At 37.2% G+C, this 24,571-nt stretch overlaps 1 protein-coding gene across 2 annotated transcripts in view; it reads left to right on the top strand.

Moving 5' to 3' along the window:
• Nucleotides 1–24,571, top strand: part of MYO3B (myosin IIIB) — a 188,348-nt gene that overhangs the window by 40,415 nt on the left and 123,362 nt on the right. Inside the window, exons 1-2 of one of the 2 annotated variants that reach the window (XM_058027794.1) lie at nt 1,540–1,622; nt 5,171–5,316. In XM_058027794.1, the coding sequence (XP_057883777.1) occupies nt 5,282–5,316 (35 nt within the window). In that variant the 5' untranslated portion in view covers nt 1,540–1,622; nt 5,171–5,281. Of the gene's footprint in view, nt 1–1,539; nt 1,623–5,170; nt 5,317–24,571 lie in introns of those variants that run through there. The other variant, XM_058027793.1, reaches the window with a different exon arrangement.

The following is a 24,571-nucleotide window of genomic DNA, read 5'->3' as shown; positions in this document are numbered from 1 at the left end:
GTAGTAAGGAGTTATACTGAAGTTGCTTAAAGTCCATAATGAAAGCAGTGGATTTAGAAGTCTGAAATGGAATACAGAGGTTTCAAACTTTAAGGACATTACATACAGCACCAGCAAGCTCTCCCTCATAAGCAGGATCTAGCAGAATGCATCCCCTCCTCCTTTGCCTCCAGGAGAGCTGACCTCCACCTGGGCTAGCATGGAAGTGAAAAGTACATGGCAGCTGGAGGAAACCTCAGGGAACATTGCCAGTAGCATTGATGGCATAGCCGTAGTGTTGTGAAGGGCTGTGGAGGAGTTGCTTCTATTTTGTTTTAACAGCTATGGAGGGGTTGTAAAGCTTTCATGTAGGGTGTTTAATGATTTAAAAGATAAATCAAAACAACAAGCCCAAAACATCAGACAAAATCAGTTCAACACCACATGGGTCTGCACTGAGTTGCCCTACATGAAACATGTTTATTTAAGAGGGTGGAGGAGGAGTAGCTCTTAGTTTTTGCTTTCTGTGTGAAAAGACCATTTGAAAAATCTGTGTGAGGTGTGTAGTGTATATACTTACTAGTCAGGAGTACATCTCCAGATCAGAAGCAACATGTGCCAGTTGTATTATTATGAGTAGTATTGAGTTTGTGATGGTCTCATGGTATAAAGGCAAGATTTCTGTGCTTGAAAGCACAGAATTTTCTGTGCTTCTGTTTTTCCTTACTATATCATTTGGTCCAATAAAAGGTATTACGTTTCCCTACAAATGTAGCTTGTTGCCAGAGCAGTCTAATGGTCTCAGGAATTTTTCCCTTGGGTGAGTTAAAAATAAAATTTGATTACTCACAGTTGGTAAAATTTGACTGCTTGACATATAATTAATTTACAACAAATAAATATTAAATGTGATAATAATAAAATACTTATAGGACTTGTTTTAAATGTTATTTACTACTTATTTTGGAAAAATTTATAACAATGAAATAATTTTCGGATATACTATGGAAACATTTGTATAATAGCACAAAATAAGGAACAGAAATCCAAATAAGAAAAGGCAGGAATATGGAACCAATTTAAATCACAAAATTGCTTTATATTCAATATACAAATATGCTTGAAAAGTGGAAGGAAAAGAGGGAAAGAGGCAGTGATGGAGAGATAGAGAGATAAGCGTCACTTTGGTTTGTCTAATTCAGTATCCCCCAGTGCTGCTATGTGCTATCATGAAAGGCTGTTTTGGTACATAGGAATTAGAAGAATATTTAATATTCTATTTCCAATGTAAACAAGTGAAGTTGGGTTGTGTAGATGGAGCCCAGAAGTTCAGTGGGTTGGTTTCCCTTGGCTGGCGCAGCTGGCAGCCTTGTTTTCCCTGCAGCACGGGTGACAGCTCAGTGCCCCGTTCGTGTTCCCTGCGCGGCGCTTCTCAGCCGCGCTCGCAGCCGCCTGAGCTCTTGCCCGGCTCTGTCAGCTGAGGCCGCCCCGCCTCACGCAGCTGCGGCGCTGCCGGCTCCAGGCTCCTTCCGCGGGGCCGGCAGCGCTAACTGTGCCGCTCTCCTCTCCAGGTAGCGCATCTGCGCTGCTCTTGTTAGCCTGTGCTTGCAGCTCTGCTTTGTATTTACTGAGGCAAAGTGAAAGTAAGTTCACTTATGATAATTCTGGGTAAACTTAAAAGGGTTTGATGTATTTTGCTTCGCCTAAACATGTGTATAGTGCAGCTTCCTCTCTCTGTGCAAGTCAGTATGACCACTGTCCAAATAATAGGTAGTTCTCTGTATTAACGGTTTCCCTTTTTCTGATTCCACCTTTGATCTGCTGCTGCACTTGCTGAAGTTCAGAGAAATATTTATATTGATTTCAGAACAGGCAGAATTATATTCTTGAATATAAAATTTTCTTGTCAAGATATAAGTCATCTTGTGTGTCTCTGAATTTTTGTGTTTCTGTACAACTTATAAATCACACAGAATGCCTAGGCACTGACTTCTCGAAATTCCCTCCACTTAGTGTGACTGATTAGTTTATGTACAATTTTTCCAGACCTGTGAATTCCCTATCCCCTCATTCTGTACCAGTGTGACCCTCAGCACAATTAGTGTTGACAACCACTTTCTGTTTCTCTGTCTGGTGTTTGAATGCTTTTCAACCTACAGCAGTATGAATGAGCACGAAATCATGATGAAATTACAACTAAAACAAAAGATGACAGCCTGTCTCCTTAGCAACCCAGGCCACTGTGTGCATGCAGCCAGCCCATGCTGAAGTGAAAGACTTGGTGTTTATTCCTGTGTTGTTTTCTAGCAAATCTCAAGATTAGCTACATCACCCCCTGAGGCTTTGCCATGAACATAATGTTTGCAGCAAAGCAAACTTCGTCTTCTGTTTCACTTTTAAGCAGGGGAGGATTTTGCTGGATATCAAATTGGTAAAAATGTGCTGTCTTTGCACAAGGAAAGAAAAGGAGAAGCATGTTCTGTAGTTTCAGATCATGTCTTCTGGGCTCTCTGTCTTCATACCCCACTGGGCAGAGCAGGCCTCAGCAGTGCTGAGTGGTTTCTCGGCTCCAAAAATCCAATCAAAAGTAGAGATGTTTAAAAAAAAAAAGAAACAGCTCTGAGTTCCTGATAGAGACAGGAATATAAAGAAAGATAAGTCAATAGTCCCTTTTGGTTTTGTCTCTTAGAGATTTTTGCTCTGCAGGGAGTAGCAATAGTTTTCAAGGCAATACAGGACTGGGGCATTCCTGAGGACTTGGCTGGCTTGTAACTGTGACTTAAAGAACACTCTCTCCTTCATATTGTAAGAGAGTGTGCTCTACTACACTCTCTTGCCAAAACATTAAGCAAACTGCTGATGCACACCTTTCATCAAGGAAAAAAATGAAAATTTTGATTTGTGTTTTAAAAAGTGAAATTATTTGCATCTGCATTTCTGCAAGGGGTACATAAATTGGCAAGATTCTAATAGTAAGTTCCACAGAAATTGAATACTCATTTCAAACTGAAGTGATTGTTACATGCACCTACATTCTGCATGCTGGATGAAGACAGTAGTTAATTTGTATCTTTTCTGTGAGGCTAATCTCACCATTGTCAAGCTAATGGTCTAAAACATACTGGTTCGTATGGTCCACTGGCTGAATGTCTTTTATAAAAGAATATATATTAAGGGGAATATTTTTTCTAAAATAATCACCATAGCCTCTATAATAGAATGGAGGAGAATCTAATGGTGTCCAATTCCCCTGGGTTAGAATGGCAGTATTTTGCCATAGTGTCATTATACTGCATGTACTGGAGGTGTATCGGTTAGGTGTGGAGCAGAAGACACAAAGATGTGTTATACAGTCCTTTCTCTTTGGTAGGTAATACACTGTGAAGATGTATTACTAGGACTTATTAGTGTAGTTTGTCAAACCTTGTAAGACCAAGATATACAGCAAAGTTTGTCATGGTGCTGTAGTTAGAAGCAATTGTGATGTGCTTGTAAGGAAAGATCATGATATCTTTGAATGTGGGAGACCAGCTATGTGTGTGGCATTGCTGATGAAGAGAAGGGAGATGGAGAAATGATCTTTGTGTGACAATTTTGAAAAACCAGATTAAGTAACAAAGCTTTGCCTCTTCAAGTTGAAGGAAAAAATCTTGGAATCCTATTTTGTGGTCGTGACTTTCATTTTTCCCCTTTCTCTGGAATAGTAACTGAAAAAATTGAGGAGAAGGAGTTATCTTAACACTTGTCAAAACATTGATAAAAAATTTGGAAGCGTCTTCATTTTTCTTGACTGATTTGCCCTAGGAAAAGAAAAGGAATTAACTGATGTGCAACTTTAATGCAAACCTCCTCCACCCCCAAACATTTCAGTATTATTTGAACTGTGTTGAACACCCTGATTTCTATTCTGATAAAATAAATGACGAGTGCACTACAGTGGGGTCATGAGTCCCAAATAAGAGACAGAATTTCTATGGGCATGTTGGATAGAATCTGTACCAGTCAGGAATGCTGTTGTTAGGTGCAGTTTATGGAGAAAGTAACTAAGAGCTTAAGATGGAATCAGCAGCTTCTCCAGGAAAGGTTTTCTTATAACAGGTGACTCTGCCAGCAGCTACTCCCGTTGCTGACTTGCATGTTGCAATCTGTGCAAAGTGTTGTTCCAAGCTGGAGCCCTAACACAGGAATGGAGAAGTAATTCAGAAGTTGAAAAGTATAATATCTCTTCTAGAACATAGGTACAACCACCCTAGGACATGTTATTTTTATCTTAAGTACAAATTATTAAAGATACTTTATAAACTTCTGTGGTTTTTCTCATAGCTTTTACTAGCAATATGCCAGGATCCAACAAATTATTTTAAAGTAATTGTTTAATTGATGAGATTTGGGAAGACAAACTTGAGACACAATTCCAAATTATAATAAAATTATGATTTTATTGCATTGAAGCTGCAATTTTTGTCTCATCGCTTTGTAAAGATAAGGGCTGAATTTAAACTTTGATTTGAATCTGCCGTTTAGATTCAGCTGACATGAATAGTTAGTGTATTAGAATGTGATCAGTGAGTTGGCCAGAAGTGTGCATTAAGTCTGTGATGTAAAACAGTTCTGATATCCAAGGAGAGATTCCTGCTTGCTTCCATTTTTCTTAGACAAGGTACATGGTTTTTTCTACCTAAGATTTTTTTAAACTACTCAAATGCAGTAGTACAAAACAAAACAGAAACAAACAACAACAAAAAGGGCAGAAATTTCTGATGGAATATGCTTATCTAAAAACCAGCTGTGCAAATCAGTCTATCCTCATGAATGGTCATGGAAGTTAATAAGAATAACAGCAATAGGGTTCTCTGCTGTTATAATAGGTCCCTGTAAGTCATTCTTTCAAAAAAGAATTTGTTATTGATGTTCTTTGTATAGATATTGGAAGCATCCCATGGAGCTTAATGTATTTTTTTAAAAGAAGAAAGAGATTGTTTTTAAAGAAAACAAACAAAAGAGAAGTTCTAATTTGCTGTTACCTCTTTGTGATGATTCTTTTGTCTGGTATACACAGGCAAAAACGATATGGATTTGATAGCTACATGGCATTTTAGACTTGACTCAAAAAAGTACTTTCATGCTATATTGGATGACAGGAGTTACAAATTAGATTAAAGCATTGGTTTCTCTGCTTCTCCTCTGATAGGTCATTGCTTGTGAGCAGCAGTATGACTACTCATATGATGCTCGGTGTGACGTGTGGTCCTTGGGAATAACAGCTATTGAACTGGGGGATGGAGACCCTCCTTTATTTGACATGCATCCGGTGAAAACCCTTTTTAAAATTCCAAGGTATGGCACTAGATGGCTCTCTTCACTCACTAGTTTGTTCAAAGGCAGTCTACTCAAAGGAGAACTATTTAGCCAACGTTTGTGCTTAAAATCCTAAGAATCTCTTCTGCAAAAAGACAATAAAAATCTGTAATGTTAAAGATTTTTTTTCAGTCTGTCTTCTACAATAAATTTTATTTAGAACTCCTTGAAATTATAAAGACTTATTTATTTTATTCTAATCTTAGAATATAAATTCATATAATATCCAGGTACCTTCCTTCCAACAGAACTTTTCTTACCTACTGCTGATGAAAGCATTTATTTCAAATGGAGAAGCCAACATTTGTTTATTTAACATTATTTGTTAAATAATTATTTCAAATATTATTCCTTAGCCTTGGGCTTGTTTTACTGTAAAAGAAAAACATACAATTTTGACAGTACTGTGAAGCAGTCTGGCAGCAAACTGTAGTCATAATTTATTTTTTCATTTACCTGAGGATGTTAAAATTTGAAGATTTGGATTGTCATCCATGGACAATCCAATATGAATTATATCAGATTAGATATGAAAAGGGATATAAATTCCTTTCTATATATAGTCATGTAAAGCTGTATTATTTCATACTGTCTATATTTGATTTCATTTGTTTTCATTTCACTGAGTCTTCTTGAATAAGTGAGATTGACAGTGTGAACTAGAGTTTAGCAACAGAACAGTTGTAATAACAGAGGAAATATAGAAATTGTCCATCATTGATTAGGCTGGCATGTATTAGTGTTTTCCACATTTTGGCTGATGAAGAATCACCACTGACTTAAGAGTTTAAAACCTTCAGCAATACAAGTATTTGACCTTTTGTTATCTGCACAGTTATCATAGGCTTTTAAAATTTCATCTGATTGCAATTTGCATTTCTGATTAAGTCTATTTATATGCAGATGCAGTTGTGCTGAGTTCTGGCTCATACAGTTATCTCCTTCTCCCCGGCTCAGACATGAACTACCACCACTCTCCAAAATTATTTATACTGAAGCAGCAGTTGATCTTCTTGCCTTTTCATGAGTGTAAAACGTATCTGGGCAGTTAAGGCAAGGGAGGCTTCAGATTACTAAAACAATATTCAAAATTTTTATCAGTGCTCAAAACAGTTTAAGAGGGCAGAAGTGATGCCAAAAGTAAGAGCAAGCAATAGGAAGATACAAAAAAGAGAGCATGTGGAGTCTGATTTCTGCCTACAGATTACCTATTTATGTGCTGTTGCATCTCTGTGTGACATAGCAAAACAAAGGTGAATTATCTATCTGATTAATCAAATAATGTGTACATTTACCAAATAGAATAGTATCAGTTTTTATGTTGAGATATTTTCCTCTGCTGTGCATTATATGAGCTTTAGCCCTGCTGCTTCTAACTATACATTCTTATTAGATGATGTGAACTGTGATGAGTGCTGGATGGCATAGGAACTGTCTGTGTGTGTTTCTGTAGACTGCTTCCATTCTCAAATGGTCAAATTTCTATGTCAGTTTAGTCATTTAGTCTCACTTTTTTTCTAGTGAGAGGCAATTGTGCTTTTAGCCTTGGCATTGAATTTCAACATAGTGAGCAGCAGAGCTAGACCTTAGTCTTAAAAGAGTATAATTGAAATCAATGAGTCTTTACTTTGACTTTATGGGATTTGAATCAACCATTAGATGAATAGTTTTGTACTGGCAGTCAGAGCAGTTGGATACCCTCAAAATCTTTGGAGATATCTTCTTGTGTAGAACTCAAGTCAAGGACTTCTGTTAAACGGAACTGCTTCCAGGTTCCCGCCTCCATTATGTAATTTGGACCAGGCATTGTGGGAAGAGGAGGTGTCTTATGCCCATTTAAATTCAGATTTTCTATCATTGGGTCAAGCAACATAAAATATGATTGGGGACTGAATTTATCTCAACAAAATATTTCTAGAGGACAAGTGAACTCTCAGAAATCACCAAGTACTTAAACTTGGGCTTAAGAAAGAAGGTGATCACACTGTGCTGCACTTCCCTCAAAGCCTGACTAGTGTTTCACAACAGGAGATGCTGCATGCTAAGTGTTTTTGAAAACATAATGTTTTTTTTAAGGTATTGAAGTATTAGCTTCATACTTTTGATAATATGGCCTGAGCTGTGAATCACAGAATCACAGAAATTCTAGGTTGGAAGAGACTTTTAAGATCATCGAGTCCAACCCATGTTCTAACACCTCAACTAGATCATGGCACCAGGTGCCACATCCAGTCTTTTTTTTTTTTATACTCTTCAAGGGATGGTGACTCTACCACCTCCCTTGGTAGATGATTCCAGTATTTGACCACTCTTTCTGTAAAATACTTCCTCCTTAATTCTAGCCTGTATCTCCCTTGGTGCAGCTTGAGACTGTGTGAACCAGATGTTTAAGCAACTTCCCATGCTTAAACTTTTCTTGTCCTACAAAATTTGTCTGCAGCAAATATCCGATAGCAAAAGTGGAGTGAAAAAGAAAATGCTAGTTAATTTTTACATCAGATGTTTCATTAGACTCTGGACCTTAGTTCTATGTATATTATGTAGGTTTAGAAGTTCCTGGACTAATGCCAATAAGAAAACCTCTTTAATTCATGAACATTTTGTTGTATGAAGGTGCAGCATCTTAGAAACAGTTGTGATGGCACATACATGGGACTTTTCTTAAAACTAATGAGGAGGAGACATTATCTTAGAGCAAATGTTAAGGTTCTGTTTTGCAGTAATGCACATATTCTCTCCCATCAAAATGGATTCTTGGATCTAACTAATAAATCTCCTGAAAAGGGACCTCCAGTGCCTAGAGATAAGAGATAAATCATACTGCGAAGACACTGAACCATGAAATTATTCTGTTAACATGTCATCTGCCTAGAATATATTTTCAAATCTCCAACAGAAGGGTCTAAATTATGAAAGGAAGGTGGCCTAGCAAAGTTGGTAATTTGGGAGTTGATACTTCTAACCTCTTCCATCTGCTGTTGCTACTTAGGTGTGTCGCTTTTGGCAAAAATATTACAAAATGAAAGATTCTCAAATACCATTACACCTAAGCTTTTTAAAGTAAAATAGGTCCATAAATTCTTCAAACTATGTTATCTTGTGAGAAATGTTACATTATCTCAGTACAATCTCTTAGGATATCATGACAAATCACAGGCAATTAATTGAAATTTTGAAAAGTAATGGCTATGAAAAATTGTGTGGCAAAGAGGAGATAAAAATGGTATATTGTAGTCTGGAAAGAGTGGATGGGGTGTATGTAATAGTGTAAAGTGAGGATTTCAGATAATGTTGGAAAGATCCTGCTTTTCAGGATTTGTCTCTGTATATAAAGTCTTTTTTACAGGGACATGGTAAAGAGCAATTTTTCTAGGCTACACTGACAGCTGACACTAACAGGAATTAACCCAAATTCTTCACTCATGTCTATCACTCAAGTGTTCTTCTGAGAGCAGTGGAAGGCACCTGTTTTAAAATTGAGTGACAATAAAAAATGGCTATTTGATTTTCTAACTCACAAAATCTGAGAATTAAGTGAAATTTCATTTAAAATTATTATGCTTCATTAATTCGTGTTAAATAGCTACGAGTGGAATGGAATTGAGCTTGTGAATAGTCATTGAATGGTGCAGTTTTTAACTTGTGTTGTACTGTGTTGAGACTTATAGCTCTTGGGAGTACTTATTAGTTTGAATTTACTGATGCTTGACTGCTTCAGCAGCTGACTTGCATCCAGCAGGATAAAATCACCTCCTACCCCATTGCAACTTCAGCTTCATGGTAGTTTGTACATAGGCAGTGTCTTCGTACACCATACACTCACCTTTTATGTTGGTAAATAAACTCCAAAGAAGTTCTTCAAGAGTACTCATTACTGTCATTTTTAAGGTATGATCATGGCAAGAGAATAGACAATAGAATATAACTTCAGTAAATAGAGTGACTATGGTACAGCCCACTGCACCTTCACCTTGCTCTGGTGTCACTGGGCACCACTAAAAAGAGCCTGGCTCAGTTTTCTTTACACTCTCCCTTCATGAATTTCTATATTGATAATACCCATTTTGAGCTTTCTCTTTTCTGTGCTAAACCACCCTGCCTGTCTCACCCTCTCTTCCCGTGAGAGGTGCCCCAGTCCCCAGATCAGTCTCAGTGGCTGCTGCTGGGCTGTCTCCAGTAGCTCTGTGCCTCTCTGCTGCTGGAGGCCAGAGCTGGACAGTGCTCTGCCTGTGGCCCCAGCAGGGCTGGCAGAAAGGCAGGGTCCCCTGTCTGAGCCCACTGCCCACCCCCTCCTAAGGCAGCCCAGGGCTCCAGCAGCCTTTGTTACCACGAGGGCACAGAACTGGCTCATGTTCACCCCAGTGCCCACTGGAACCCCCAGTTCCTGTGGTGCAAGGCTGCTTTCCTGGTGATCAGCCCCCAGAAAATACTGCTGCAGGGCTCTGTGCAGCTTTTGCTGAACTTCTGAGACTCCTGTTTGCTGTATCTCCAGCCTGTTGAGGCTCCTTCCCTTTGGATGGCAGCACAACCCTGTGGTGTATCAGCCATTCCTCACAGGTGGGAACATGCAAACTTGCTGAGAATGCACTGTCTCATCATTAATGAAGATGTTGAATGGGACTGGACCATTTTTACCCCTGCAGTACCCCTCTAGTGGGGGATGTAGGTATGTGGATGTTTCTGTGATTTGGCAGTACATGTGTTAAGTCCACAGGGAAACAGTTTTGTGCTAAGACAAGAAGATATTTTACTTTTGTGACTGTCACTGTCTCAGAGTATGCAGCAGTGCCAAAGGACTTCAGGGCAAGAGCTCTGCCCTTATAAAGATGTACAGGACTTACTCATTACTAATTCATTCCTAACAAGTATATGAATTGATAAAACATCAAATGCATCCTTGGGTTTAAATATCAGATTCAAATAGATTTGTGCCAGGGTTTAACAGAGTAATGAGTACATTGTAGTACTTTTACCTTCATTATATCATCTTTATTTAAGAAGCAGAGAGCAATTTCTAAGACTGTTCCAAGTGTGCATCTATAACTGGGCTTTTAAGTCTGGCAGTAGATCTAGAAATGGAAGTGTATGCAGTTAGCAGCTATATCATAGCAAAATGGGGTCTGTTTTCCATTTACCTTCTGACATTTTAATATATTTGAGAAAGCGGTAGAATATTATAAGTATTTTTATATATTACATAAGACAATAGGGAATTAGCCCTAAAATTAAATCATCTTGGTCCAATTTCCCTCCTTTCCTTCCTTTAACTGTCCAGTTATCACATAACTTATCTACAACTGCCTGTTTCTCATTGATTTTGTCTTTCTCTTCCTTTTTGTAAGTCATTTATAGATAGAATTTGATTTTGCAAGTGCACTCTTTGTTCATATATATTCATAGCCTAATTTCAGCAAGTAATTGTAATTTGTGCTCTGTGCCTTGCTGTTGAATAGTCTGTTGTAAGCATTTACTGTTTTAGTTGTTAAGGAGGACTTTGCCTGCACAGTATGTTTCTGATTTTTGATTCATTAAGAGTCTCTCCTCCAACTGGCTTTCTCATGAATAGAAGGGTACAGTTTTATAGGTATGTTATTTGGTGCTTATTTAAAAGAGACTCTTTCACCAAATGTTTCCTGCCAGTATAGTTGTTGTAGAACACAGAGGAGCTAAAATGTACGCAGCTGAAATGAATTCATCAGGAAACTCGAATAATTGTGAAAATAAATATGCTCAGCTCTCAATCATTTTCTGAGCAAGTAAAAAATAATCACTTCTGATGCTCTGTGTTACTCTCCATGCTGCACTCAACTGCCTCTAAAGCCTAGGTAGAAACTGAGATGCCTGACAGATGTTTTTAGTGACTCCATATGCAGTTAATTTTGTGCATTAAATGCACATAAACTGTTTTAGTCATCCAGTTTCTAAAGTAAATTATTACTTTTCAAAATCCATTGCATAAGTAATAACAGACTGCTAAGATACTGTGAATGCCATTTTGTTTTGCTCTAGTGGAAAATTTCTTGCTGACAAGGTCAAGCCTTGCAGTCTGAGAGCAATCATGTGATGAAAGGCACATCCAGGAGGAGGAGAGGTGGGAGATGGACATCTACTGTTGTCTCCTTCAGAAGTGAGGATTTGAAATATGTTTCAGTCAGATTTAGGGGATAGAGCTGACCTAGCCAATCTTGCTTTTATTATTGTAGACTAAAATTATGTTGGTTTTAGTGTGCTTTGAAAACTGCTCCCTGTTTCTTGACAACAGTAGTTAACAGCATTGTCTGTAGTTGTCTTTTGGCAGTAATACTGTCAGTGTAATCCTTACACAGAGTATATACTGATTTTTAAGGAGATTCATGCTGTGGTGCACAGTGAAGTGGAGGTTGCAAAGGAAAAGATGTAGCATGGCTGCTTTTTATTTCTAGTGCAGCAAAAGACTTGTGCTCTGCATTTAAAATGAGTTTGAAGATTGTGAGAAAATCTCACAATTGTTACAACCAATTTTCCACTATTTACCCCAGGGAATAGCTTCCTTTGAGGTAGATAGCTCACATGTAATATTGCATTGCCCTGAGACATTTAATCTTCAGGTATTTCTTTATGATTGATTGATATACATTGTTATAGAGATAGATTTCTTAGGATAAAAATAATTAAGATAGTCTAGGAGTCAAGTTGCTCAGCAAACAACTAGGTAGCTATATTTTCAACATATAAGCCTACATAAGTTGCTGAGAGGCTGCTGATGCTTAATAGATAAGGTTTAGATAGATTACCTGCAGTACTGAACAATTTACTGGGTACAGAAAATGGGCTTCAAATACAGTCTAGAAATGAAACATCACAATTATTTGAGGTATTCTGTAACCTTGGAAACAATTGGGAGCAGTGACATCAGCAACAATTATGTGCTATTTTGTCTTCAGTTTATCACCAAGGTAACCAGAGCAGGTTTCCCTGCTTGAAATTTTAAGAATGTCATGGTCTGGTATTAAGTGAACATTCATGAAGCAGACTACTTAGGGCCTGTTAAAATTGCACTCTGCTTCCATTTTAAAATGATCCTTCAGGATTTAAATTGTGTAAACTCCTGTGGGTTTTTGGGGTTTTTTCCTTCCCCCCCCTCCCTTTTTTTTCCTATGAAACAGCTGAAACAGCTGCAGGCAAATAAAGCCTTAGTTACTGTGCTAAATTCTCTAAATACTGGAAAGAAGGGACATTTATTTTGTTATTGATTGCTTTTTGTGGCCCCCAAATACCAAGTATTGCAACTGCATACAAAGGCTGCAAATAGCATGATGTTATTTTTGGGCATGGGATTTACCCACAGTGGAGGACAAATGATGTTCCCACACTGAATTTCTTTGAGGGGAGCTCTGCATTAAAGTCTAGTTTCACAAGAGACTTGTATTCAGTGCTGCCAGAGGAAAATATTGGATGAGTTAGACTTCCCGACAATCAAACATCCACAGTCTGCCTACCTTACCTTGTGGTTGTGCCACATGATAACCATCTTCATGCTTAGTCCACAGAGGTGTTTGGTGTTTTGCAGTGGATTTGGAAAAGGTGATGTTTGAATTAAAGTTTTTTTGCATGGTAGAGAACCTGTACTCCCCTTTTTAATTGCTTTCTGATTGGAACGTTCTGTGGTGTCAGAACTGTAATGCTGACTGGCAGGTTACTCAGACCATACAGTCTCTTGTGTGTGTGACTAAATTTTAGTGAGAGGTATTTATAGGAAATGGTGATAAAGCTTATCTGTCAGTCATGGAGGAAAAAGAGGAGACAGCAAAAAAGTTGCTTTTTTTTGACGTTTGGAACAGTGTCTTGGTTGAAAGTCATATCAAAGCTATAAATTTTCATTCATAAAATTTTAATATTTTGCCTGCGATGTCTTACCTTGTCAAACATCTTTTTTTTTTTTTATATGTGGCTTTATCCCTAGATTGCTGTCCATGCAAAACACAGTCTTGTGTTCTGTTGAGTTATTGTGCATTTAACAGGTGGTTTTCCAGGGCCCTTGGTGTACAGGCAACTTCTTGTACTTGTGCCTTGGAAATACAAGTTAGAACTTAACGTTTGAAGGAAAGATATAAAATTCTGTTCTGGTTTGTAGTGCAGTCCTTAAGAAGTGAAACTTCATTACATGCCATTAGCCTTGTGGGCTTCCAAAATAAGCTTTATATTGGAGTTGAGTAGCCCACATCATTTATAATGAATTGAGCCAAGTAAATTAAATTAGATTTTTGCATGAACAAAAGATAATCTCTTCACATAGTTTGGTATTGCACTGAATAAGGCACCTTGTACATTTTGCAGTTCCAGAAACTTTCATGGGATGTAGTTGAAAAACAGATACCTTTCCTCTATTAAAAATAGAATATTGATGTTCATTTTTATAAAGGAATTATTCACTGGCTGATGGAAGCAGGAGAACGAGAAAGTGAACTTTTTAGGTACTAGCCATGTTCTGGCAAGATTGTAGTTATCCTTAGGATCATAATGAATGTGTGTTGGTTATTTTTTTTGTAATAAAAAGTCACCAAATGCCTACGTGCTTTGCTCTCTAAAGTAGTTTTCAGAAATATGCAATAAAAAGCAATCACACTATTTGCAAACGTATGTGGTGAAAAGGAGCTGGGCTTTGAAAGGTATTGATTTGCTTGTTGCAGTTATCAGTTTGATTAATGTTAAGATTTTATGCAGTATATTTAATAATTACTCAAGGTTAGTGCAGTAATAATGCACTGCACATACCTGCACATTTACTAATAACAATTAGTGGCTTATATTTCTTTCCCATCAGAGATATAGTCATAAGTTAGAACTCATAAAATTTTTAAAGAAATATTTATTGGAGTAGGTATTGGTCATAAATCTTTATAACTCCAGTATTCAGGGAGAAATAATTATTTTAGTGGGTTTATTTCATGATCATGAAATGCCATTTAGATTTCTGTTGTACTGCAGCTTCTCCCAAGAGTTCCTGCAGGAGGTGCATGTTTCCACAACTGTCATGAGGCCAAGGAAAAATGCCCTGGCAAGACTCTAGATAGTGCATTCTCTGCAGAGAGGCCACATTTTACATGTGAACAAACTGGAACATAGTCAGATTAAACGACTGTGCAATGCTAGGTTCACAAATGTTACAGTGCTGTTGGAAGAAACAGCAAGCAGGGAATGGAGAAAGGAAATAGGAGGAAAATGGTAAATAATGATGAAGGCCCGGTGCAATGGCCTGTAAGTTTGTTCTGTGCAAAGGTTCAGTATTTATATATGGTTAAATGTGATCTTGGGAGGGTAGGGATACGAAGCAATGGCCGTGTTCAAGGGCTGGGTTTCAAAGTGGTGACTTCCATGATAAGTAAGGAGTCCCTACTGAAAATTGACTGAAAATGAATTTGAAGTGTGAAGACCTGAGAAAATAAAGCCTTGAGAAACCTGAGCTGAACTCATAAATGGTCCTGCTGTGAGCAGGAGGTTGGAATGGAGACCTTCTGAGGTCCTTTTCAGCCTGTGTTAGTCTGTGCTGTGGGGAAGAATGTTCACTTCATCCATATAGGGGTCTCAGGAGGAATTTAGGTAGTAAACAGGATAGTTTACTTACTTAGCCAGTCTGAATAAACAATTACTGGACTAATTTGTCTAGTGTTGTTAGTAACCCTTAAAAATTTGCATTGAAAGCATACAGATATAAAAGGTATAAAAGGTTTGAAGACTGAAAAAAACCTGGTAAAACTTATCAAAACCAAGTGAATTTTCCAAGGCACATGTAATTTTTCTTACAGAGGTCTATATTTGTTTTATTGAAAAAGTGTCAGCATTTTTATAGTGCATCCAAAAAAAACTTAGAGGTAACTTGAGCATGGCCCTGCTTATCTCTAAGATATAAAGTAGATATCTAAGATCTCGAAGACTGGCATTTTAATCTACTTGGCAAATGAATGTTGAGATCCCATGAATAAGAGCTGTATTTACAAAAACAAAATAGAGAGGTATGTCTGTGAGAACAGAGGAAGCAAAAAAGCAATTCTCGTGCTCTCGGAAAGGGAGTGCTCACTTTTCTTTCTGTGCAAACCCTTTCTTCAGTAGCTTGGATGGTGACAGGGGAAAGGAACATTTCTCCTTTTGAATGAGTTGGTATCTCTGCTTTGACATCCAGCACCACAGTCTCTGAGAGCATTAGGAAAAAAATAGTAGTAACATCTTTCATCTTTCTACTTGGCTGACTGAAGGGATTGACTTTATGCAGTTTAGTTTGGTTAAATTAGCTAAAATGTGACTGCTAATCTTCTTCATTCTCAGTATAGTTTTATCAGATTCTCTCTTATCAGACTGTTCACATATTAGTACAAGTGCTGGATAAAGATGTTTTGAATTACAATAAGGTAGATTCATTGGGCAAGTTTATGATCCATGTTCTGTTGCCAGCTTCCAAATGCATCAGATTTGAGAGCAGGCAGCATCTGCTTGAGCTGTCTGGGGACACAAAAAGAACAGAAAAAGTCTTAAATTGCAAAAAAACCTGAGATCTGCGTTTATGAAAGTATAATTTTCTTCTTTGTTTAGCCATTCTATGTGTTATTTAAAATTGAGTGCTCGTGTCATGTTAAAAAGTATGTAATCACCATAGTTACTTGTAATTAATTACTGAGAGGAAGTTCAGGAAGGAAGGAAGAATTGTGTTCCATCTTATACCCTCTATTTTTATTGTAGATGTATTTTTACTTCTCTGTCCTAGTTTTGCCTTTGGGGATTTTAATTTGTCTTTATCATCTTTTTTGTCTCTCATTTCTACTTTTTGCGCTTCTCACTTTGTTAGTACTTTGATATTTTTCCCAATCTTGGCATTGTCTTTTTCCTTCTGCCAAGGAGCTGCTTCCCATCTTCAAAATGTTCCCTTGTCCTATGTCTGTCATTTACCATTGCTTCTTTCAATTCTTCATTCTCTGAATTTTTAAACTTATTCAGGAGATACTTCTTTTCAGAGCTTACCATGGAATATTCACCATGAGGTGAGGATTGAATCTTGCATTAAAAGAAAAAAATCCCCCCTCTTGATCTTCATGTATTCCATGATATTTTAATAGATCGGCTCTGTAGCTGTTTTTTGGTTTCTTCTTGCATCACTAATTGCTTTGCTACACATTACATCCATCATTAGCAGCTCTTACCTTCCATGTGGTTTAGCTACCTTTATCCTTTCCTAGATTCCCCAGCTTACATGAGTCAATATTTTTTCCCCAAACTATTTTCCATGGCCTGTCCAACTGTTTCAAGAAACACATGAGATTTACATTAGCATCTTTACAGGTTTATTGGGATGAGTCTTACTGTATTATTGTCATTTAGTTCTGCCTAAGAGAGGGTTTATTTGAATTGCAGTCATGGAACCGTTTTGGTAATGAATAATTTTTTCATGTTTCTCATATACTATGTTTATTAGGCTTCACCCCAGTTGTAATGTACAGGTATTCCTAAACCATACAGGTTAGGGTTTTTTAACAGACAAAAATTCAACTATTTTAGAATAAAGCTTATTGGATGGAATAGGAGAGGGAACAAATACATTTCATTCCACACACAGTCTTCTTGCTCAAAAGACATATTACTTTAAATGATAATTCCTTTTTTAAAAAAAATTATACTCTTACACATCTTGCACATTTCTTTAGGTTCCAGCATTTATTCAGTCTATTGCTTCAGAATATTTATAATGAGCCTCCTAATGGCCCATTGGAAATGTGCCACCTTGAACTAATGTGTTCCTTCTGCAAGTGTTTATTTCTGAACTAGACTGGCAGAGCTATCAGAATAATACCAGTTCATACGATACTAAACTGAAAAATGTAATAAATTTTGAGTCATAACATACAAAGATGCTGAATTTCTTAGAAAGTGCAGGGTTCAAGTGCTTGCTTTTGCTGAGTGTAGTGATTGAATGGCATGTTCAGTACCAGTCACATAATCATGTGGTAATAAACTTCTTTTATGGGATTACTATTAGGTTTATTTGTACTTCTGTAGAGCCTCAAGTAAGAAAATGCTCACCTTTGTGAAATGGAAGGAGAAGGTGTCTTCCTCTTTGAAAAAAGAGGCACCATGGCATGACAGGGCCTTTGCTCTGCTTTGCCCTCCTGGGCAGAGGGAGATCTCAGCAGGAGCACAGGACTGTGGTACACTGTTCCATGGCAGACTCCAAATGGTCTAGTTCTTCCCTGGGCAATCTTCCTATGCTTGAAAGAAACAGTTTGTAGCATCCCTCTGTGTCTTTCTTGAGCCAGCTTTCAGCTTTCCAAGAGTGGATCTGCTTCACTGGGCAGGGCTGTCAGGCAGGTGTCCCACTCAGTCCACTGGCTAATGTACAGTGGGAGTGTGAAATGCACACAATTCAGGAATTGTCCTTAAATTTATCTGTGGGATTTTCACTTTCAGATTTAAGAAGGTGTCTAGCTTCTCCATAAATTTCTACAAATATGCTGTGTAATTGCAGTATTTTAATATTCCAGCTACAGAAGTGTAGTGTCTAGACATCACCATATGTATTTCAGTCAGGCACAGAAGTATTGCTATTTTCATTTCTTTGGCAACTGACATTCTACTGCTTTGCAAGTTCACAGAGCAACAATTTTAATAGAAAGGCAAAATACTACATTGCACTAAAGATGAACACTGGTTATAAATAAAAATTACTATTACTTCCCCTGTTTCAATTGCTCTTAATTTGCTTGTGCCTCTTTAACTCTCTGAAACTTCTGTGAATAAATGAGATAACAAAGTACAATTATAAGTCAATTATGCTGAATTTTTGCTTGGAAGCTTGACCACTGGAATGCAAAGCTGTATGTTTTCCTCTCCATCCAAAAATATTTCTGAAATGAAACACTTGTTTCTGTCTCAGTGAAGCCAGAAACTGAAACTGGAAACTGAAGAATAAATGACAGAAATAAATGATGTCTTGTCAGGTTCTGAAAAAGGCTAATGAAACCTTGCAGATGCCAAATCTGACTGAAACCAGTGGCCTGTGAATTGCAATGTTCAGGGGAAAAAGTCAAAGATAATCCAGATGTTTCCAAGCAGAACACTTGGCAATACTTTTTCATCTATTTCTTTCTGTTTGTATGGACTAAAAAAATTACGTAACTGGGATTTGGTTTGATACATTTTCTGAAGGTCATTATTTGACCTTCAAGATAATTTAGAGTGCTTAGTACATTTTTCTGTCTGTACTCATTACTTTAAAGGTGGTGTTTATCAGATACATAGCATTTTGAATCGCAGATTGTTCCTGTGATGGAGGTTTCTTAGAAAGCCTCTTTTGACAGCCTGTTTTTAGTCTTCTTGAGGCACCTCTCTTTTGGCAATGCATAAAGTGAATCTTGACAGTCAAAAGGAGATTGTGCATAATTCTGGAACTGACTACCTTTTACTGTTTATTTTTGCTCATTATTTTTCTGCCTGATGAACTATTATAAGCAGGAGAGTTGTGAATAAATCTTGATTTAAGTGTGCTTTAAAGAGCTAGTTGATATTTTCTTCATTGGTGGGTTTGAATTTGTTTTGCAGCTGAGCCCATATTTCATTGTTAATCTGCTAAGTCACCTACTTAGTGGCAGCAAAATTAATAGTCATGTAAACACATAAGCAGAAAGAAGCAAATGTGTATGTATGTGTTATAGATGACATAGGCATCATTCTCTTCTGAGAGAGGGAAAACAGGTATCCAGTCTGGTTTTTACTAGAAAAAGTGCATTACTACCCTTGACCTTTCCAGGTAATTAGAATCCTGCAGTCTATTTAAATTTCTATTCAATATAAATTCCTCATATGCTGTTGGATTGAGTCCAGATTTCTGTAACTGTGTATAGCCTATGGAAAATTCCAGTGAAGGGGAAATATCAGATAACTCTGTTTCTGTAATTAAAAGATAGTAAAATACTTAAGAAAGAAGAATATTTTTGTTTCGGTAATGAGGCAGCAGTGTCACGTGTTCTACTTGGTTTTAACCAATTCTTTTCCCTCAATAGATTTTGGTCTTGGTTTAAAGCAGCACAGCCTTGCTAGAATTAAGGTGCTCACACATTATTTGAATAGATATATGGCTTTGATAATTCTAGAAGAGAAGTTATTGAAGTGCAAGTTAACACTTTTGTATTAGATATTTACAGAAGAAAAGGAGTCCTCAGAGAAAAGGGAGGGGGAGAGTGAGAAAGAAGATGACACTGTTTAGAAGTGACTCAGTTGCTGGTGAAAATGTGTCTGGAGAGCAAACTCAGCAGGAGCAAACTCCTTCTTCCCCCTTTCCTCCAAACTTCCCCCAGGAAGTAGTACTGCATCTTTCCTCTTCACAGAACAAAGATAATTTTCCCAGTGTTCCCTAGGGGCTCAGAAAAGGGACATTACTGGAGGACTTTCCAGTCTAGTAAGGACCTCTAATTGCTGTCTGTTATTGGTTGCTCAAGCTGGCAGTGATGAAATAAAAAATAGAAATCTGAGGGCAGTCAAAAGGGACTTCAGGGCCTTGAGACAATTGATTGAAGGGTCAGGAGCACAGATAGCGATTTTGTGAATCCTTCCAGTAGCAAGGAATAATATTGATAAGAATAGGCAGATCCATCAGCTCAATGCATGGCTCTGAGACTGGTTTAATTGGAAAAATTGTGAGTTTGTTGACCATGGGATGATCTGTTCAACACCTGGTCTACTATCACCTGAGGGGAATATGCCTCTCTCAAAGGGGAAAAAAAGAGCTCTAGCACAGGAGCTAGCAAGGACTCATTGACTGAACTTCAGCTTGAAAGAGGGAAAAGGAAAATACCAGTGAGGAGTAATGGGATGGTGTGCCAAAACTTGGGAAAATGAGTAATCATAGGATCCCTCAATCTGCTTCATGAGACATTGGCTACAAAGTGCAGCACTGAAATGTTTCTAGACTGGTGCACTTTGGATCCCCCTAGACTACTCAATTGGCAGACAATTGCATTGGGCCTGGAGCTATTTTGCCACAGTCCCATGCTTCTGATATAGTTTCCAGTTTTGTTGTAAATCCTGTGTTCTTTCTGATCTCCTGGTCGCTTGAGCCAATTGCTGCTGTAGTTCCCAGCCATGGAGGCTCCATGTAACAGCATTCAGATTGGTGATATCTTTCCACTAAAAAAGCAACCTAAATCAACTTCAAAGGCCTGCCTCTATATACAAGGATGATTTTGTACTGATTCTCCACTTCTCCAAGTTTCTATAGTTTCTATCTTACCTTCACAGAGCTGATAACAGTACACTACTTCCTGCTGAGTGGGCTTTGGGGAAATATGTTAATGGAAGTCAGTTGAACTTCAGTGGACTTCAGTAGGAGACAGATGAATAGGAGAGTGTTTAGGGTCTGAAATTTTCTTTCAGATCAGTGAACACCTCTTATTAATTTGAATGGGCCACAAACCAAGTGTATCAGGAAATCTTCTGAGCTCTTTTGAGAATTACCTGGTTATTTTTGAAGGATTACACAAGGTGGAGAGTCCTGCTCTGGAGTGGCAGGACTTTTAATATTATATAAATTCTCCTACAAGTTTATTATTGTAAATTATTCATGTATTTATTAAAATAATCCTTTTTGTTTTGTGAGGAAATCTTATTCACTTAGTGTTTTGAAATATGCCCAAAGAGTGTATTTTTGTGTAAAAACTAGCTGTGTATAAACCTAGGAAACTGTCAACAGAACTGTAGTCTCTTCAGCTGGCTAGAAGAATAGTTCAGCTTATGGGGGGTGGTGATTGTCAGAGTCTGTACTGGTGACAGGTGTTGGTTGTTCATCTGCTAATTTCTCATTAGAAACAATGTGATGGGTTGATCAGTTGCCGTTTGGTAGTTGGGGGCACTGTTGTGATTTTTGTTGGTAAAATTTATGAATATGTTTACTGAAGTACTTTTAAAAATAGTAGATGTGTTTTCAGTTTTTAAAATTTTATCATAAATGGAAATATTTATTTTTTCTCATTATCAACAAATACCTATTGTCCATGATCTGTAATTAGGTTCACAGTTTAACCTGTAAAGGATGAGTGGTGCTCACTGGACTGCATCATTTGCCTTACTGTGGTAAAATGACCAATTTTGCCTCACCAGCTGTGACTTTGGAGGCAGTGACTTTGGAGGCAGTTTGAATGATGGGAACATATAAAGCTGTATAGATTAAAATATTTCCAGCATACAGCTGTGTGTGTATCAGTCAGAATTCAGCGGCAGTTCTTGCTTGATAAGCTTGCTAATGTCTTCTTGTCCTTAGAAGGAGCATTGTTCCCCTGAATGGGTGTCTTGTACAATCTCAACCCTGCTTTCTTTGCTGAAGCAAACCTTTTGGTGAAAAACAGCATTAGTGTGACCGTGGCAAGCACTGAATAAGGATAGAAAAACTACTCACAAGGGCAGTGCATTACAGTAAGGAAATAGAGCATGTAGTTCTGGGACTAATTAGGAATTATAGAAAGAACTAAAGGAAAAAAAGACGAAGTTGGGAAATAAATGGTTGATTACTCATCTTGCATCAAAAGAGGGCATTTTCAAAAGACAAACCCAATTATATCTGCTTTTCCCAATAATATTCCTATCTACGTCTCACAATTTCCATCAAATATGATAGAAAATAAGACTGTATTGTGCTTCAGCTTGTGGCAGAAGTGATTGAAAGATTGCATGCAGAGTGTTCTAATTTTACATTAAAAAACTAGATTAAGTTATGTCAGCAAATTAATGAGAGGTAGGTTTTTAGTTCTTCTATGAATGTGTTTTGAGTGCTGCAGAAATAGTCAGGTGTTAATGAAATGCAATGATGTTGGCTGGTGCAAGTACACAAAAGCCACAGAACTCCAAATAATGGAATTAACACAGTCTGGAATTCAAAATGGCCCTAGTTTGATCCTTGAGCTGAAGTGGTCAGGTAAATGTTGTTTCTCTGTGGTTTAGCATCTGATGATGCAAATGAGTTATTTTACCTTTCTCTTTAATGAAATATGACTCAGGATATGAATTAGAGGTATCTTAATGGTTTATTAATTTCAAACTGCAAAAGACCAGCTATGCTTATGGAAAAAGTTTAGAGTTACCTTTGCATTTCTGCCTTTTCCTATTACCCTAGAACTTAGAGTCTTTACTGCAGAAGTGCCCCTCTGGAGGTGCCATGGTGTTTTCTGGGATCACCATGAAACATTTTCTAGTGTCTTAGGCAAAGTGAAGGTAGGAAGCTGATGCTGTTGTGCCTCCTTCTGGAAGTCATTTATTCACATGATGCCAGAAAAGGATTGACTGTTTTTTTACTTTGTAGTTAATGATTTTCACCAAGGGAAACCAATGTAATTTACAAATGCTAATGAATTAAGGTTCTGACTTTGTTTATCAGCTTCATTTTGCAGGTGGTGTACCTGAAGCATCAAATTTTAGTTGTCTAAGTACAGAGTTGAATGGTTTTGCTACAAAAGCACTAAGAATAACATAGTATCTTCTATCAACAAATACAAAAGTATCAAGATAACATCTGTAGTTACTCCTTCCTTGGTTGTGTTGATTTGGGTCAGCCAAAGAGAGTAGCTATCAGTGAGAGCTTAGTAGTTCAGTAATTCTTAGATAAAAAATGTTGTGTATGGTTTAAAAATGACCTTCTCCATTAATCATTAACCTGCAAATGACAAACTGTATTTCCTGAATGACATGTCCTCTGCTGATCTGTTCTTCCATGATGAAATTCCACCTGTTTCCATCATAACATCTGCAACTAATGTAAAGTATCTCTGCATCTTTTTTTCAGAAAAAATCTTCCTTGAGAGATTGTTAACAAAGCCTCCAAACCCATATGCTTTTTTGTCAGCATCATTGTTACCATCTGGAAAACCTTTTGGAACATTGTGAATAGAAAAGGCAAAACCGCATATTTCATTAATAGTAATTGAGCTTTTGAAAAAGCAAATTACTTCGCAATGAAATTCAAAACTTCACTGTAAATATTCAGTAGACAGTGCTAGTATAATTCCAAAAGGAAATACACTGTACTTCACAGCATAATAGAAGCTGGTTGTTCATCAGAATCCAGAGTGTCTGATAGAGAACTGCTCCTTTAATGTAAGGACTGAAACATACACTAACCTCAGCTGGCTGTTTCTTAAAGCTGTTTGCAGTGGTCACAGATGTGGGATGTCTGGGCGTATAACCATTGTTATAATAGACAAAGATGTTTTTAAATTTTACCTTTCTTTGATATAGGATTTGTTTTTCTAGAAGTATACCTAGAAATAGTCTTTTTTTTTTTTTTTTTCTGCTTGTAAAAAAGTCAGATTCTGTGATGTGCATAAACATATGAGCCTGGTGAAGGGGAGGCAACCATGAAGTGTTATTCTCATTGAAAATAACCAATGATATATTTTTTTCTTTAATAACACATTTGCTAACTAATAGACATCTCAGACATTCCGGGTTTCTTCACTTCATGAAGAAAGGTGTATTCCCTTAGTCTTCTGAAGCAAAAGAGAAAGGTAATAAGGTAGTAATTTCAGCAAACTTGTCATGCTGCAGTGCAATCTTTTGGCTGAATTTGTTTTGAAAAAATGCAGATGAACAAAATGGTCCATCTATTACAAAGCCACAGCAATTTTTTTGAACAAATTTGCTTGCATTTTTTAGAGTAATTGTTCAATGGAACTCATTTTTCAAAGAATATGCATGAAAAACTCCTGACTATTGAGCAAATCAGCACTAATTTATGTTGCTTATGCTGTTTTCATTTTTGTTTTGTGAGATGTTTCCAAGCAATGTTATTCTGTGGAATGTGGCCACAGTAGAAATGATGTGATTTGTTATATAATCTACAGTATTATTGTGTTTATGTTGTAGAAGAAGTCTTACTGTGATTGTTTTTCCCTGACAGTTCAGTAATATGTGACCCTCAAATGCAGCAAAAGATAGATGATTAAGGTTTCATCAAAGACCTTTGTAAGTTTAATCTTAAAATGTTCAATTAGGCTTCAGTACTTAGCAAAATTTAAGGTGCAGAGGAAACCTCTGGAGGATAACATGGTAGAATATAATATATGGTTTTATGAACAATTCTTGCTGTAAGCTGGTCATCCTAAATTTGAGCCTCTTAAAATTTGCTTCACTCAATATGACCTGTAGGTCCTGCTTTGTATATTTATATAATTAAATTGTAAGAGTAAAAATCGATGGAAAGGAATTTTATGTCAACTACCATGGAATG

Source organism: Melospiza georgiana, chromosome 7 (assembly GCF_028018845.1).
Source record: "Melospiza georgiana isolate bMelGeo1 chromosome 7, bMelGeo1.pri, whole genome shotgun sequence".
In the NCBI taxonomy this organism is placed as follows: domain Eukaryota; kingdom Metazoa; phylum Chordata; class Aves; order Passeriformes; family Passerellidae; genus Melospiza; species Melospiza georgiana.
This window is presented reverse-complemented; position numbering and strand designations above follow the sequence as displayed.